General features: G+C 38.0%; 1 protein-coding gene and 1 long non-coding RNA gene across 2 annotated transcripts in view; one reads left to right on the top strand and one right to left on the bottom strand.

Annotated features, from left to right (window-relative positions):
* MAST2 (microtubule associated serine/threonine kinase 2) overlaps window positions 1-19200 on the bottom strand; it is a 199668-nt gene that overhangs the window by 52211 nt on the left and 128257 nt on the right. Inside the window, 5 exon segments of the mRNA XM_052801576.1 lie at window positions 1337-1491; window positions 7077-7155; window positions 9746-9766; window positions 12227-12302; window positions 19032-19123. Of these exon segments, the coding sequence (XP_052657536.1) occupies window positions 1337-1491; window positions 7077-7155; window positions 9746-9766; window positions 12227-12302; window positions 19032-19123 (423 nt within the window).
* LOC128148110 (uncharacterized) lies at window positions 3297-19119 on the top strand. The gene is made up of 3 exons (XR_008237185.1): window positions 3297-3462; window positions 17926-17985; window positions 19009-19119. It is a non-coding gene; the product is annotated as an uncharacterized LOC128148110 (long non-coding RNA).

Genomic DNA, 19200 nt, shown 5'->3' with positions numbered 1-19200 from the left:
TCTCCGTCCTTGGAGATATTCAAAAGCTGTCTGGACATGGTCCTAGGCAATCTGCTCAAGCAAGGGTTTAGACAAGATGACCTCCAGAGGTCCTTTCCAACCTCAGTCATTCTGTAGTTCTGTGAAAGACGAAATTCTAGTTGCTTCTGTTTTTAAGTACGGAAAAATCAACTGCACAAGGAAATAACCCCTGGATAGCTATCTTTGAACAACCCGTTCTCTGAAGCAACAGTAAAAATTATTCAACTGCTAATGCAGGAGAAATATTTTCAGCACTACTACAAAATTGCTCTTGGGTGCAATTCTATTTAAGGTTTTGACATCATCTACTCTAGTGTCCCAGTTTTGGCTGGGATAGAGTTCATTTTCTTCCTAGTAGCTGGTATAGTGCTATGTTTGGGATTCAGTATGAGAAGAATGTTGATAACACACTGATGTTTTCAGTTGTTGCTAAGTCGTATTTATACTAAGTCAAGGATTTTTCAGCTTCTCATGCCCAGCCAGCAAGAAGGTTGGAGGGGCACAAGAAGTTGGGAGGGGACACAGCCAGGACAGCTGACCCAAACTGGCCAAAGGGGTATTCCATACCATGTGACATCATGCCCAGTATATAAACTGGGGGGAGTGGGGCTGGGGGCGTGGATCGCTGCTTGGGAACTAACTGGGTGTCAGTCGGCGGGTGGTGAGCAATTGCATTGTGCATCACTTTGTATATTCCTATCCTTTTATTATTATATTTGTCATTCTATTATTGTTATTATTATCATTATCAGTTTCTTCCTTTCTGTTCTATTAAACTTTTCTTATCTCAACCCACAAGTTTTACTTTTTTTCCTGATTCTCTCCCTCATACCACTGGATGGGACGGGGAGTGAGTGAGCTGCTGCATGGTGCTTAGTTGCTGGCTGGGGTTAAACCACAGCATCTAGTTTTCATACCCCTTCAGAAGCACTGCTGGAAAAGTTATTAACAGTGACTGTAACCACTTCTTTATATTAATGCAGAAAAATTCAGAGAAGAAACTTCACTAAAAGGAAATCTACATTTTATAGATTTAGTACAAGATGCTTGTGCATCAGATTTTCATAGGGTTGTTGTGAAGATACAAAAGCAGACTATGCTAACCATTTTGCAACCCAAAACCTCAGCATCAAAAAAAAAAAAAAAAAAAAAATCCTTTCTGATTAGGTGAGGTAGGTTAAATGTTGATTAAAATAATTTCAAAAACGTGTAACAAAACAACCACAAATGACTATTCTTAGATCGGAAAGCACACATAGAAATGCAATACATGTGTCTAACATCTTGAAAATTCAACAAACAACCCAAAGCTCACCTGAGACTGCGAGATCGAGGCCTCAAGGCTGGAGAATGGCGCCCTTCCTCATCAGTGATGCTCTCAGTACTGAAATGCTTTGTCAGGAAATGAAGTTCATCTGCCGTGGGCTGAAAGGGCAGCTGGTGCAGCTTCTCCTGAGATGAGCATGATGACTGAGTACAGAAAAAAATACAGAAAAGAAATGCACTAAACGCATGCATAGGGGTCAGCTAATGAATGGAAGAGGAACGGATTCTGCCAGACACTGCACACTCCAGCGGAAAAGAAAGCTACTTATCAGACCAGGTGCCTCTCTTTGTTGTTCTCATTAGGCTAAGCCAACTCTTAGGTACAACAACAGAGCTGGTGAGATCAGGAAGACTTTGGGAGAAGGCCAGGGAACCACCGCATCTGATTCTGGAACCATTAGATCTTACCATGCAGGTAATTTACTATCAGGAGGCAGAAAGGAAGGTATGTGAGTACCAGTGCTACTCTTGAAAGGACAAGGAGGTTCCTGGAGTGGTGAGCAACTTTCTTTCCTTTTCCCTCATGCTCTCTTAGCTCAGGAGTTTCACTGGCATGCAGAATGCTATGGAGCTGTGTAGACATAAGAGTTTTTGCTGATCATTGGCTCTCATTGGAAATTGCTATTGTAAATGGTCAGGATTTTATTTCTCCCTTCCTTTACCCATCACGCTTCTTCTCTAACTAAGTAGGCAATAATAAATTGAAAGTAGCTGACTTTGCAGAGTTGTAAGTTAATAGAGTTTCTTGTTATAAACAGCTTATTCATCTTTAAAGTAGTTGATGCATTTATATGACACGTCTTGTGATAATGATAGACATGAAACTGTTTTAATCCTTGAACTTCAAGAAACCTGAGATTAAAACAAATATTTGTGGGAAGTGTTAATAACATCAAATGTTGGATGTTCCAGGGGAAAAAGCTGTAGGTCAACTAACAAATGCATTTCTTCTTGTGTGATTTTTCAATGCCCCTTTTCATTTTACAAAAGTAAGAAAATACATTATGTAAGGGCAAATTAAAAATCCTCTTTAAAAACAAAGCAGAGGGGGGTGGGGTGGGAAAGAAGTGCTGAATAACCAGAGTAGCACCAGTGGGCCTTATTAAAAACATTATCCTAATCTAAGTTCCAATGGTCCTTATTGATCTGATGAAATTAATTATGTACACCGTTCCAGTGGGAAAACTTCTCCTTTTGCTACAATAACCCTCACTCACACTGGAAAGCACTGCATCCTAGTACCAGGGGTATTGGTAGGAGAGAATTATACATGATATAACACGTATGACCAAAGCTTTAACTCACCTAGCATGCTTTTCTAGATTTATTTGCTGTTGATGGTTTTTGGAAAAGAAAGCTAAGTATGGCCAAGCAATGAAAGCCAAATGCTGACAAGGCTTTTCACCAAGTCCTGCATGTTTGTAATGTTGACAGCAAAGAGAAAATACTCTGAAATCACATAAAACAGGTACATCCAAATTTGTCAAGAAGGTAACAGCTACACTTGAACTGAATTAAAACTAAGCAGATTGTTGCAGATCCTAGCATAGTCTTATCTAGAGAATTCTAGCCAAGACTGAGATGGAGATCTGCATGTCAGAACTTATAAACCTAAAGATCATATTCTTTGATAAAAATATAATTAGCTCCAGACCCCAGATCCATTCCCTCTGCACTGCACAGAGGTATTTACAGAAAAGAACCCCCTTGAAAGCCTTGGGACATGCACAAACTCCCCAGGTGTGGCTGGAACTGGAAGCCACCACTTCCAATGTTTTCCTTCAGGCAGGTCTAGGTGCAGGGATCATGTTGGGAAGTCATATCCAGCAGTGTCCACACACTGATGATCATCCAGATGGTGTATTAGCTTACACTGGTCTAATCCACACTGAAGCCAAGATGGAGAGTCTGAGTATTTGATAGCCCCTTTGCCCACAGCTATTCTGCTGTGCACACTGCTTATGCCAAGTACAGGAAGTCCTTGTAGTACAGAATTATGCAAGCCCTGTTTGACTTTCAGAGCTTTCTTTGATGTCTGTCTTTGTGTCTTACGGAACACAAGGAGTGGGGAGAAGTACCTGCCTATGAAAAAACAGCAACACTTTCAAAGAAAAGGTACGTGTCAGTTGACATCCCGTTCATGATGAATAACGCAAGTCCTGCAATAGAGCAGTAAGTACTGAAGACACTACCTTACAAACCTGCATTAGCAGGTACTCAAGTTCTGGCATTACAAATACATGTCTTATTCAAAACAAAATTAAACTAAAACTACCACATTAAGGAAGGTTAGCTAGTCACTAGAGTTAGAAAAAAAATCAAAACTGATAGTCTAGAAAAAGCATTAAAAATTTTATGTCTCCTAACAGCAAAATCCCTGGGAAGCAGTACTAGTCAGCTCATGGATGACCCAACGAAATCCTCCCTCCACTTTCTCTCCTTAAAAGCAATCAGATCACAAAGTTTGTAATTCCAGAGAATAATTAAAGTAAGTCCTGAAGAAAAAGGCCATGATGACAAATGGACTTTCCTCTGCCAAGGGCTTCTCTAGCAGCCTTAAGGCGTACAACCTTTCAATGAAAAAGCGTGAAAGCAAAGTGAAATACTTCTGAAGCATTGATTTTTAAGTAATCACATCACTGTATTCAATATCTGCAGCAGACTAATACAAACATCCCTCTGGTGTCTTAATTACAGATGCAGAATTCACCAACTCATCTCCAGTAAAAAAAAATCAAGCTAACACTACAGTAGCTTGTATATTAACTCTGCATCTAGCAAATGAATAGCAGATTAGTTGTTTAAAAATAATTGTATATTGGCCCATTCAACTGACTGTTCTATATTCATCTAATTTGAAAGAAGGTCTTTAGCTTTTTTAGTGTTGGCCTGATGATGTATATCTGGTCTTCATGATTCATATGAAAAGGGTAAATGTGTATTTTTTTAAAAGCGCCATCCCTCATTTGGAAGCAAAAAATAAAGCAGAATCTACAGGTTTCCACTGACCTTAGACTAGACAAATGTCTTGGTTTGTTCAGTTGGTTGATTGGTAGAGCAGCTGATCTATGACCACAGAGATGCAGGTCAGCTCTAACTGCCATACAGAACTCAGGCCAGCAGAACACAGAACTGACGTTCTTCTTGATATTTCATTTCCTACTGATATGTACACCAGAAAGAAGGTCTACTGGCTTCCTTCTATCTTGCTTGAAAAAGAAATGTAATCTTGAAGACTGATCACATGAAATGGAAGCCGAAAATTCTGTTATATTCACATCTGCGGCATTAATTCATTGTGCCCTTTTGACAAGCCCCTTGACTACATCCTACTTCAGTTTTAAACTCTATGCAGGAATAATACTGCTTTTATCAACTTCAGAGGTGTTATTCAGATCAATTCAAATTAATTCTAATCTATGAAATACTATGATAAATAGTATTGTCATAGACAAGTAGTAAGTAGGATTGGCTTAGAAATGTAATACTAAGTTTAATAGCTCCAAGAATTGCATCACTACTTACTTAACAGCCCATTTCAATGTCTTTCTGAGATTGTAACACTGAACCAGCAAGAGAACAAGACATGAGAGACTCAGCCATTTAGAAAAAAAAAGTCTTGGAATTACAGGTTTTAATCTAACTATTTCCTGCAGGAAGGTGAATTCAGATCTGTATATGACCATCACTTCATGCTTCTCATTATACCACCCTGTTTTCTGTTGCTTACAATACTTACACCATTTGAACTGATGCTTTCTATGTGACATGTCTATCTCAGATCTGTTGGGTTGGGGTTGTTTGGGTTTTTTTCTGGAAAAATGTCAATCAAAATGATCTAGCTATTTCTGGGAACATGTCAAGAGACAAATATGTTTTCTTTCCCATGTCAGGAAGCTGAGAACTTTCTAAAAGTAGCTTTAATGTTCCTATTTCAAAGTAAGGACTCATACTTCCAACAGATATTTTTTGTTGTTGTTAGTTTTGCTCTCTCCGTGGACATCTACCCAAAGGCTGGTCAAACTATAAAGTCTTGAAAAACTACTGATCACACCTGCAGGTAAGAAGGACTTACACACTGCAGGCAGTTTGGTCTCCAAAATGTCATCTTCACAGGCATCTTGGAAACTCTCACAGTGACTACCAATGATCAAACTATTTGGATGTCATCCATACAGAAAGTAACTGTACTTGCTCCATGCTTTCATAGCTGGTACCCAGAAGAGGACTTAGCCATGGCTTATACCCATAAAGATTTAACCTAAGACTATAAAGGCAAAAGCAGAGCTCCGTTTTAACAGCTGCTCTCAGGTGCTTGAATATATAATACTGCTTGGCAGCGAAACCAGGGGCATCTTATTCATGTTGATAATGAAATCTTCTCCAACATTTTTCTGTGCTCCTGCCCATATATTCATACACCCATGCGCGCACACACACAGAGACTTCTCCCACAGGAGACTGAAATCAAGTCACCTGCCTTCGAAGGAGACAACCCCCCCCCCCCCCAAAATGAACAAAACCCAACTGTCTTGAAGGACAAAAGATAACAAATTGTGAAAATTGTGCAAACTAGAGTCTGCAGGAATGTGTCTGAACATATGAAGCTACAGATATGAGATTAACATTGCAAAATAAAATTTTAATCATATCAATTCATGCTAAAAGGAAACTTTTAACCCCAATTTCTTCTCTTGCTATGTAGACTGAATTTAACACTCACTTCCTAAGGAACTGTGATGATAAATTTGTGCTTGAGAAGCACTAGAAATTTATGGATGAACTTAACAGAACAGCTCACAAGGAAAACAATGATACTGCATTCAGTGTAAGATTTGCATAACATGGAATATTGAGTCCTAATTAATGCAGGTATTACAATTATTCGGAACATACTCTAAACCGTACACAAAACCCAAAATGATCAGTAGAAGTATTACGAAAAGAGGCAGTGATATATGACCACACAGTTGAAGACACTCACCATAACACACATACAAAAGCGTGTTACATTAAGTCTGTACAGGTAGCCTTAACATTTCTAATTTTTCTATGCTTGGCTTTGCAAGGTTGTTATGTGGATAACCACAACATCTAGTTCACATAAACTAAAGAATAAGATTCATTGTATGATGTATCTGAGAGTTATAAGGGTTAACACAGTGCTGCTACCTTACTGGTATTAATGACATACTAGCCTTTTGAAAGTCCAGAACTCAAGCAAACTGCAGCCAGCCTTTCTAATGACATGCGTAAGAACTGAAAAGCTTTATTAGGAGGTTCAAATTATTGGAGTTGAGTAACAGATGTGGATTATCAGTTTTTCTTTCTGCTAGCCTGATAGCAGAGGTTTTCATACTAAGAACTTGACAGCAGACAAGAATTTCATTTCCCAGTTACAAAAAGGTGAGAGCTGGCTAGTAATTATGCACTATTGCTTAGAGTCCTGCCACTTCTGAGACATTCTGCCTCTCAACTGATCGGTCGAGCCAAGTGCTGCACTGGGATTTCACCAATCCTAAAGGCAAAGTGCAAGATGACAGGAGCTGGGAAATGGAGGAAAAAGCAGCAGAACCAATAATTAAAATAATTTTTAAAATAATTAGTGTATTAAATAATGTTAGCAAAACAATGAAGAAAGATCAGATATTTTAGTAAAGACTCAAAAGCTGATTTGTTAGGGTGTGTTTGTACAAACTGAATTGCTTGGAAAAGTCTGTGCCACTTACAGAAACTGTTGAACTGGGAGTGTTTGTTCCATATCCAGATGAAGGAAGGGAGGCCAAGGACCAGCGGCGTCCATCCGTTCTGGGGAAAAGAAGTAAGGGAAATTACTGTCAGGGATATATAGTGGCTAATTCTTGGGGGAAATAAGCATTTTTCCCCCCAAAATCTCTTAACCTCACGTTTTTATTAAAGTCTCAAGCTATTCAGATAAATGAGGTATCCTATTTACAATGACCTTTGTGAAAAAGCAGCTAGGGTAAGTTTTAAAAGCAAAAATAAGTGACCTTGGAAAAGATAAAGCAAATGGGCATCAGATTCCTGCATTAAGTAGATGCTTCGTAAATGTTACCAGTTGTGCAAAAATTGGACTTTCTAAAACAGACAAATGAAATCAGCTCATTTCAAACTTATGTGAAGACGACAGTCGTGCCTAAGATAATTATTTATACAGTTCCTTGTCTTCCAAATAAAGTTTAAAATTGAGGGGGAAAAAATCATATTAGATAAAAAATCAACTGAAAGCAGATTCGTTAGTTTACCTAGTCAGAAGGCATTCTGCCTAGCACATCGCCTGACACAGCTGGTGAATTAAATCCACTACAGCAGATCTGAACAGAGCCGAGGGGTCCACTCAAAATACAGGGAGATAGAAATCACAGAAATCTCACCTAGGGTCTCTTTCACCTCCAGTCAACATAATATTAGTAGTTATTTCCCTATCATAGCCAAAGAAACATGACCCTCAGGGAAAACAGCCAAAACATCCTGGAGATACTGCAGAAAAGGTCTTGTCTTAACAATGTCAAAACTGAGGAACTACACAACTGCTTTGAGAATAATCAGTGTTGCCCTCCCTGAAACCCTCTTCTCCCCCCACAACCTGCCTCGGTGAGGATGGAAACTGAACTACATTCAGCACAGTCTCACAGTGCTTTTTCTGCCTCTGATGTCATTTCAGTCTCGCATGCATTTTGTGTCCTATAATAGACAAATGTGTCCCACTGCATGACAGGATGGATGTTAAAGAAGTCTCTTCCTCACATCAGTTTCCGTTTGCTTGTTTCTTTTATTACAGCAGATTATCAGTAACTGGTCACAAAGTGAAGCTGAATTAGAACAGTTCGTCGTTCTAACCTACTTTGGAAAGATTTGGGGGTTTTTTGCTACATGTAGATACAATACATTTATGCAAGTGCATTATAAAATAGGATGTTTCATACAGGTCTGAAATAGTGCTTAGTTCTTACTAAAAACTCAACTGTTATCATCTTCACAGTAATACTTCTCATCCCACTATCCAAACCCATGAAGCCTCACCTTCAGAAAAAAGTTCAATGCACACCCAGGCATAAACGCCTGTTTATATTTTTTCCAGATCTAGTTCCTTTATTTTCAGGCACTGATACACACTACTCTTCTTTGCCATCTACCTTAGAACAAGAGGGAAATACACTCACTGTTCTACATCACTGAGAGAATATTATGTCAAGAGTTTTTAAAGACTCATGCTTCATGCATTAAGAAAAAATAATCAAGCTGTAATGCAGATTTCTATTGCATGCTTATGCTATAGCTAAACCCCATTTAGCCACAGGTGACATTTTCTTTGGCAAGACAATTACAGGTAAAAGAACAATCTCAAAAAATTCCAAGAGAAATTAAATTCCTTTCTTAACCCTGAAAAACAACAAATGTCAGCATTACAAAGTTGCTGCATGATGTGGTCAGTGACAGAACACCAAACTTCAATGATCTTCATTCAGCTTCTTGTAACATACAGGGGTACTGGGGAAATATTTAGGTCAATGCTTTAACCTCAGTTTGGACCCTCAGTCCCAAAGCAAGACGGTGTGTTCCTGACTTCTCAAACAGTAGACAGGAACGCACAGGTCACTCATTTTTTGCAAAAGGAAAGCAAAATAATGAGTTGACTAAATTGTGTATTGAAATTACTTCAGAATTTTCATTTTGACAAAGTTAACCGGAAAAGTCTTTCTCAATTAGAAAATTACAGGATACCTCTTCATGCTTGGGCTAATTTCTGCTGATGCAATCTAGGCAAGCAATGTGCTAAGCAGTCAGGACAATGCATATCAGCTCTATTCTAGCAGAAGGAAGTGGGACAAGAGTAGAAATCTTCCAAATCAAAGGCAACGGGAAAAAGACTTTAAAAGAAAATTCCTCCTTCGTTTATGCAAAACATTTCAAAATTACTTCAGTGTTTTGTTAATAAACATATTTTTAGAGAGATCTCACGCAATATGTCTTAGGAAAAGATACTTGGAAAGAAATTTTTAGGTCTTTTATTTTATTTATTATAGATTCTTTGCTAGCACAATAAAAACATGCAAACAACAAATTTTGCCTTTTAAATGACATTTTAATTAGTTAATGAAGGAGGTATTTTTATGGCAGCTAAATGCTATTCAATGAACAGTAGATCAATTTCAAAACAAGAAGGTGCTAGAAGAACAACACATCTTCTCCAGAGCACTACCTGTTTATCATTTTAAGCCAAAAAGCAAAGATTTCCTTTTTTGATTACCAAAGAATAGAAGCTGAATGCCTAAATGGGGTTATTACAGCATGAACTTGTTAGGGACACAGGCTCAGCTGCACAGAAGCATAGTTCATACACACACACAAACAGCAGCAATACGATACACATTACCTGTCTGCTCTGTGTCCATGGCTGTGTGGAAGAAATTGTACAATGATAATGAGAGAGGGAGAAGTAGAAGATGCACATGTGATTTCTGAAAAAACCCTCATCATCTGTTACTGGTATTCCGCTAAGATCAGTTTTAGTGAATATGGACAGAATTAATCATACATTTCCTTATTCAAACAGGAGGATCCCTGAACATGTTAACTTTGTGGCTATGACACAATCATTGAAAGGGTGTCTAGCAAGGGATCTATGATTAATCACCAGTCAAACTAAGGATAATCTTGCAGTATATTGTAGTGAAATTGGCTTTACAATAAAACAAGTTTTCCAAATATGTTTCCTACTCTGTCCCAAGAATAAACTCATCACAGGGCTAATATGAAAGAATGGAAACCACAGACAATGTCCAAACAGGATAATAAATGAAGAAATTAAACCAAATATAAAAGGCAGAAAATCAGCAACAAATCATTTCTGTGACAGCAACAGGAGGAAATCAGGTAAGAACCACCTCTTAAGACCCATGCGATGCCAATCAAAAGGGTACAGTGAAATATCCATTTGTCTGGGGTAACAGCACCACACTTGCAATTACTTAATACCATCATATAGAAGTTATTCTGATACCGCTATGTGATAATCTAATAAATATGTATTGGTACTGCTGGCATAGCTATTCAGGGTGTAATGCAAGTAGAAAATAGAAACAAGTTTCTAAACCAAGCTGGGCTTAAGTGTTCTTTTCAATGAATGACAGAAAAAGTAGAGAGAGCAACATGCATACTGTAAAATGAACAACAGTATTCCATAGGACAGACTTAATCTTTATTCACCTATTTCTTTAAAAATTAGATTTAAAAAATGGAAAAGTATGAAAGGGCACTCTTCTGAGTTTTAGTATTAAAACATTTATTTGCTGCTTGAAACTTCAGAAAGCAATGATACTGAAACATCAAGTTGAAACATGATGTTGAAAAATTATGTTAAGTTTTGACAACGGTTTCAGCTGTAACTTTCCTCCTGTGTTCCAAGGTCCAGAGCTCCAGATACTGTGAAAACTGGTAAAAATTCAGTTGACTTCAACAGAACTTATTGAATATACCCACATCAGGCTCAGATACCTCTTTAAAAATACAGATGGATGCTGTGAGTCCATTTGAATTGTTTTACCAGCAAGTAAAATACTGATTTTTCCCTCTGAGGCAACAGGAAAATACATATCCACTCTGTCACATTTCACACGCTGTTATGAAGTTTTTTCTTATGTAAGACCTGAAGACTAAAGTCTACTTCAAACAGTATTCAAGGACACCAGGTCTTTTACCTAATCACCTCAATGCAGAAACGCTCCAGGATTTACCTGCCACTTTATTATTCTTTGAAGTTTTGAGACCTATCCTTTTTCTGACTAGTCACCAAGCTAAATCTGTTGTTCTCAGAAAACTTACTTCCTCTCAGGATGATCACACTTTTCCCATTCTCAGATCATTTTAAACACAGATTGGGCTTTTTTCAGCCAAGGCAGAGTTTAGCAAATCCAAAATATCTTCCCCACACCTGAGTCTAATAATCCTGCTACTATGCCCAAACCCTGCTTTGGATCTCTCTTTTTCTCCTGTTCTTTATCTCTCCACAAAATTTAACTTTCTGTATCATTATCTATTTCTGCCTACCTGCTGGGATACAACATTCAATACACCATTTGTCTGCTTCTCCCAGCTGTCTTTATTCTTTCTATCCTATTCTTTACACTAAATTCATCACTATAGTATCAGATTTCTTTCCACTAGTTTGATATACAGCATGAGCAGCATTTGTCTAGCATTCGCTGCAGGACAGATGATAGCTTCACATTCAGGTCTCTCAATGCTGCTCTTCTTCTAGAGGTTCTTGTAGACTTGCAATTTCAATTATCAGTTATTTTCCTCATTAGAGCAATAATGTACTCTTGACACCAATGCCCAAGACAGTAGAGAAAACTAAAAAGTTGCTACCAGTCAGAATGCAGTGAATGAATGCACACACAGTTGTGCACGCCTAATTTTATGTATGTTTACGTCTTTGTGCAGACATAGCAAAGAAGATCAGTACACTTTGAATACACTGCAGTTATTCAGTGAGAAGAACATCTAGGATTACAACTAAGACATGATTATCCTAATCATAACTGGCTTTAATGTCATTATGACTAAATTATTTGTCATATCACATGCCCTACATGTCATCCTTCTGGAAGAACGTTGCCTCCTCCTTAGGCAGTACTGACTACTTAATTTACTTTATCTTCTTCTAGGTCTGAAAAGCACCTAATACATTCTGGGTGCTGCCAAGATCTAAACCAAAAAGAATAAAACAAAATAAAATTGGAAACATCAGAGAAAGCAAAACACAATCAAAAAACTTCTAAGACATAGGCCATTTCTAAATAAAAGCTTATAAACTATTTGCTTGCCAGCCCAAAGAGAATAGATCCTGCCTTACCTTCGGGCAGGAACAAAAGAGAAATGAGCAGGTGCATTTGGAGAGAAGTTCCTGGGACTGTCCAAAGGGCTGCTACCTGTTTGAGAAAGTAAAAAAAAAAAAACAAAAACAACACCACCCAAAAACATTTCATTCACATTTGCAATGAACTGAGTAAGTTCCACTGTGCAGAATGACTTTCAACTGCAAGTGGTAGTCACAAATAATTGAAAATATGGAGCTTTGAGTCTTTGCTCATTTAAGCATTAGTTTGCTAAAGAAATGTTCTGATACAGATGTATCAGTATTTTCCCTCCTTTTAAAATCATTTAAGGTGTACGTTTTCTTTCTTACTTTCGGATAAGTAATGTATCACACATACACAATATAGTCTTTTAATATTTTGCAATCATTTCTATATACAAGCTTTTCCTAACACTTCTCAACAAAAAAACTGAGTTAGAAATGACACTGATGACAGTTTCAGGAATAATATATAGTAAAAAGTATTTCTTCACAATGTACGCCAAGGCTAAATGCAAAATTCACTGAGGAAAAAAAAGACATACCAAAGGAACTGCACATGATAATAAAAGGACTATAGACATGTAAGATGATCAGGCTATAACGTATCAGCATTCACCCTAACTACCACTTTTCTGAAATAATACTTCTACCATGAAAATGAAAGTTCCAGTGAATCTATACAGTGAGGAAAAAAATAACACTTAATTTTCTCTTGGCACAAGAATACTTGCTCTGGGCTTTGTCATATGATGTATAAGCATATGGTTGGTAAGTTGTATATTGTAATGTACTTTATTTCAAAGTAAAAAGCAACCATTTCATAGAAAGCCCTTCTGACAGCCAGAATCATTTACAGACTAACTGCAGAAACCTTTGAAAGTTATGGATGAATTAGAAGCTTCATGTCAGCGAGTGTGCTTTTTGTTGGGCATATTCTTAAGTGGTTTGCTCTTTCAGATCCTTAATATAAGCATAAAAGAGAAATATACCTAGTAAACATACGCCAACAGCCATTTTTTTGTGCATAGACAGTAAAATAACATTAAAATAAGAGCAGGAAAACTAAATAGATACTGGACAAGCAATACACTGCAAGGTACATAACTGTGCTCATCAGAAATGTTTTCAAATTTAGATCCCATATAAAATGGATTTATTTTATAAGTCATGTTGAAAAGTCAAACATCAATGATGAACCACCTGCAAAGGACTTGTCTCTGTTTCAGGGGAAGTACTAGGTGCCCAGCTTGCCCCCCAAGCCAGCACTGTTTGCGAGGTTACGGTCCCATCCAGCACTATACTGAAGCTTATAATTAAGTTGTATTAATTTCAACCCAATTTATTCATACACCTTAACTGCTACACTGAGCAGAAACGGAATATAAGCACTGTCCTCAGTTGAAGGTAACATTCACTCACATTTCAGCTATACAAATGGTTCACAAAAATCTGCAGTAGCATCTCTCCACAACTTCTTGTGAGCAAGGTGTGTGCACACCTGGCATGCATGCCTGGGCAGGTAGGGAGGAGGAAAGGGAGAACAAGCTGATATCTTCTGGGGTATGAGGATGGCCACAGCGCAGCACAGGCCAGCAAACTCCATCTGGTCTACAAGTCTACGAGGGGAAAAATAGCAGCTGGTTGAGATTAAAGCAGCCCCAGGCTGATCTAACATGTGTCAAGGGGTGATGAGAGAACTGGAGAGGTAAGTGAATTCCAGACCACTCCACAATCTGTTTCATCAAGAGCAAACTAAATTAAAAACAAAGAGTTTGAGCAACAGGTTTGTTTTCCTCTGGCTTGGTTTTCTTTTGTATTGTTAGTTAAGAACTAACAATGAGTTCACAGTGTAATATAACACAATGCAAGCCTTCACTCAAAACTGGATACCATTTAACCCATTCCCAGTATATCCCAAGTGGGAAGGGGAAAGAGTGATCAGAAATCAATAACTAGATGATTTTTGGTGCTTCATTTATTAAGCTTGTACTCATTTTTATTCTTATGGTGACAGTGGAAAAACAGGGACATTATGCTGCTTTTGAATTAAGAGAAGACTGAATGGTTTGACAGTCTAGATGGCACTGCAAGCTTACAAGAAAGATGGAAGAAGGCTACAATAGCCACAAAGTAAACAACTCTGTGGTGCATAAACACACGTGTCCTGGTAGCAGTACACTGCTAGAGTTAGGGTCACCATTTTCATGCTGGCAGAAAGCTGAAGGAGCATTTTAGACCAGGAAGAAATGCAGCAGGACTGAGGCCTTTCCGTGGTTATGTACATCTTCTAACAAAGGAAGGAAGGCTGCCAGTTTTGGCGGGAACCCTGGTCTTTGCCTTTCATTTTTCAAGCTTTAATGCTGATGAACCCTACTGTGTCAAGATGATCTTTTTAAACAAAAAGCCCATTGCCCAATGCTGTTATAAACAAGCAATGAACTGTCATTGCCATTTTATATCTTCATCAATCTTTTGTAAACTTTCCAGATTATGATCAAAATAGGATTTCAGAATAACTAAGGAAATTGGGTAATGACAGTCTTTAAATTTTGAAATTAAGTACGTGGGCGTTCAAACTCTTCTGAGCCTGCATGATCTGGTATGGAGATACTACTAATTTTTAAGCAACTACTTTTTCAGATTTATGTGGCATATTTCCTTCCAGACACTGGAATTTTAATTAGATCCCCTGTGAGTTGCTTCTAGTTTTAAAATGAAAAGCAATTAGTTTTTCTACTCAATTCAAGTCTGGGTGAAGCTTTTAAAACAACAACAGGGAGAAGGGGAATTACTACTTTCCCTAAAATTTCCCAGTACTGCTGCATCTGCTCTAGTTGAAGGAATTTTAATAAGAGAAGCCTTAGTGCAATGGTCTCATTCACTAAGGCTGATCGAAACCCTATTTATTCTGTTAGCAAAGGTAAATTCCCCTGTTGCTCAAGGGTTATAGTTCGCTACTACTGAACTTGAAACAACTCTGTCTCAAGGGAGGCTGTTACACAGAATGATTGCCCATTAGGTAAATCAACACACTTACATGAACGTTAATAATTCAGGCATGAACCTTTACATTTTCCGGACACAGGAAGAAGGATGCAGCCAAAGCATTTGTACATCCACTGTCCTCAAAATACAAAACCAGACCTTACGGGCAATAGGTAGGCGAAAGCCTCAGCTATCATCTACAAACATGACATTCATCAGATAGGTAATGAGTCCCAAAATTCACACTAGAACCATTTTGTAAAACCTGCTTCTGAGATTCGTAAAAATAAATAAATATAAAAGACAAAGTTGTTGTGGTCTTCTGTGTAGGATATACTAGCGTTATTTGCTGAATATTAACACAAGCAGCTAAAGATCTTATTGCATGCTACAGAATTAGCTGCCTTCCAGCATACGCAAATCTTAAAATGACCAAAAAAGTTTAAGCACCCTGTGTACCACCTGTCTCATATATAGTGAATGCCGTGGTGCTCTCACACGATCAAGGATCACACACGTGAAATGCTGATGAACTGCAGCTTTAATAACCAGGGCAGGATCTAGAGTGGTATGTTACATGCTCTGCCCACTCTAAAAATAATAAATAGAGACCTTAGTAATAGCCATTTTTCTGCCAGAAGGTGGAACTGAACTTTCAGTGTAAGAGCAGAATAATTTAATTCAGTACCACACTGCGGCCTGCGAGCAGCTCCCTCCACCTGCCATTACAGATGGGAGCAGGACAAAGGTCCCAGTCGTGACAAGCAGCTCCACTGGAAGCCAGCGAGCAACCTGGCTACCTTACAGTTGTGGAAAGTAAATTTTAAAATAGCCTGAACTTCAATTATCCAGCAGTAAGAACCTATCTCTTTCCTACTGAATTATAAAGATGATGTTGCTTCTTTGATTGACTTTAAGCTTTTCATTTTAAAATATAGTCTAATGGTAACTTAGTAATCAACATCATGATGTAATCTCTCTGTTATTTTCATTTTTTAAAAATTTAATTCAAAGAAATAAAAACAAATGTAAGGAACATATGTGTATGTCTTTTTTCCTCTGATTTTGAAAGAAAAATAATTTAGAATAAAGGGCAAATTTTCAAACCTGTTATTCCTAAAACTAAGCATTTCAAGTTTGGGAGAGTAAACAAGCAGAGTGACTTTCCCATGAAGTTAACAAGCTGTAGCTCTCTATCCCAAGGTCCCAGCTCATTTTGGAAAACGTTATCTCATATGAAATAACCTGGCATATGAAATTGCCTGGCATCTTATCTGGATGCTGTTTCAGACAGTAAGTGTATGTGCCTGGATCAGTGTTCACTAGGAGGTAGGTTTGCCTGATGGACAGTCAACTGTGCTATATCACACCCACTGACTTTCACATTACATACAGAAGAATAACTCCTGAGGCTAGTGCCATACAGGACTTGATGTCAGAGTGAACAGAAACATTTTAGAAAGTGTCCCCGATTTCACTGCATGCTTGCTGTTCCTTTGATTCATCAGAGAGGTTCAGAATGGGCATCAAGAAGAGCATGTTCAAGACAAAAGAGGCCAGGGAGAGGCTCCAGCATTTCTTAGCAACTTATCAGTATATGTGCCTGAACAAACAGATTCATAGATTCTATTCAAATACCAAACAAATATCACAGCCTGTTCTCAAATTCACATCTCATATATGATATTTCTTAAGAAAATATTTGTGACTCTACTCTAAATTTCACCCACTTTTCTCTCTTGAATAAAGTATTTTTCCCAGGGAAGACTCCTAAATATAGTACTGGTAGAGAACTTAAATTACAAGTAATTTATCTTCCTATGCTCTACTGGCTACTCTTGGAGGTCACAAAGAATGTCCTTTTAATTAATAGTTCTAAGTTCCACATGCAACATCAGAACAAAAAATGGCAATATTCGACAACTATTGCTAAAGAAAGATGGCATACCACTGATTAGTTACTCTTGTTTCTAGAAGACACTCGCATACTTTTAAAAAAATATAAGCTTGTAAAAGCCTGAGTCAGCATCAAAACCACTAAGAGCAATTTTTCATTTTTTAAATAGACAGAGAAGAAAAGCAAATGAAAAGAAAAGAAAATATAAATGTTTCTATTGTGAACATTTCTGCATTTGTTTTCCAAGCAATGATCATGTCAACATCTTGTTGCAATCTGCCAAGCAAGGACATTTCTTTCATATTCTGAGGAGCATCTTTCTCTGTCACTTCAGTTAAATGCTCGTACAGCTAATTTAGAATTTGGTAAATCCAACATATATATCAACTCTAAGAACAAAGTAAAGAGCACAATGTAACTAAGTGGAGAAGCTCTACCCAGAAAAATGCCTTGTTGAAACCAAATTTTACAAAGCTATCACTATCATAATCACATACAACAGAACCAAGGGAGTTTGAAGTGAAAGGGAATTGCCCTATGCAAATTTTTGGCCCTGCATTTTATCTGAGATTCTGAAGCAAAAAGAAAATGGTTTTAATATACCACTTTTAAGATACTGTTAACATTTTACTTTGAAAATCATGGGTCACATAAAAAAAACCCCAATGTCATTAAAGTAACGTCCTAGTCTTCCATGACTGGGCTTTATAGCATCCTGAGGAAATATGTCAGATTTTTATGAAAACTTAGAGTTGTTGAGGCTTTCATGGTCATCCCTGAACAATAACTTTGGTCTTCTTTTTCTCAACAGGCTGGATGTCACCTCTCGAAATGCAGTGCTCCAGAAACAGAAGCAGATGGCTCCTTCTAGGTGAGCTACTATGAATTTGCTGTTCTTTCTCAGCATTTCCTTAGTTTGAATCTCCAGAAAGTATTTACAGAACATACTGCCATGTAGGAGGAGGAAAGTCTGATTGTAATGAAAACAACAGTTACTTGTCTTACATGCAACAGTGATGTGCTTCCAGACAGGCTCCACTGTGGATGATGTGCAACAAATGTTCAAGACGTTTCATGCTACTGACTGGTGCCCATCAGGGCCATACCTGAAGCCCAACTGTCTTCTCTGGCATTTTGAAATATCAAAAACAATGTAGTCACACATCACCTACCTCCCTCAGCAATAAAAGCATCAAGGAAACATGCTGTTCGGGCAAGCGGTTGAATCTGCATGCGTGACCCTTTCTGAAAATCCGTGGTTACTGTAGGCTGAACAATCACTCTTTCTATAGAAAGAGCATCTCTACACACTTCACCTCGATGACTAACAAGCAGTTGCGCAGTTGCCCATTTGCTCTGAAATGAGCATTTCCCAGTTGCTGCCATGGTAAAACTGGCAGTAATGTAAAAAAAGAAAAGAGTCCTAAACACCTCATGTTGCTCTAAGTAGCAGATAGAGACCATAAGATGGCACACTGCACAGCTGACAGGCTGCAGGAGGCATACAGAAACAAGCAGGATGTTTCTTCTCACGAGAACTGCAGTTAAATCACCGGCACAAATTAACCATGCTAGGAGACTTAAAACAAGATATTTACTTAGATGTATTTATTTTATTTTATTTTACTTTGCTCTCTATCTCAGGTTCTTTTGCAGGACGTAAGAGGACTGAATCCTGCAGAAAGAGTGGAGGATGGATATGGTAGCAAACTAGACAGTGCAGAGCAGATGAGGAGATAAAACATTTATTCTGAAACTATCAGGACCCTCTTACAATTTAGAAAAGGTGAAAAACTAAGTCAGAATAAGTTTCAAAGAGCATATTTTGATGTAGCATATCAGTATGTTCCAACTCACTACAAAGAACACTGACATTTTTCCTAATGATTCCCAGGTAAAGCAGTCCTAGGAAATTACCTGTGTGTCCATGAAGAGGGGAATGTGGCCGCGGGAGAGTTGGAGATGTGCTGGATGTTACGATCAAACTCTTTCTGTTGCTTGTCCGACAGCTGAAAGAGAGAGAGATAAATGATAAGGCATGGTCAGATGAACAAAAGCACCTGAAAGCAGATTCTGCAGAATGTCT

This window comes from Harpia harpyja, chromosome 11, assembly GCF_026419915.1.
Source record: "Harpia harpyja isolate bHarHar1 chromosome 11, bHarHar1 primary haplotype, whole genome shotgun sequence".
In the NCBI taxonomy this organism is placed as follows: Eukaryota; Metazoa; Chordata; class Aves; order Accipitriformes; family Accipitridae; genus Harpia; species Harpia harpyja.
The sequence above is the reverse complement of the archived record's forward strand: the minus strand, read 5'-3'. Positions and strand labels throughout refer to the sequence as shown.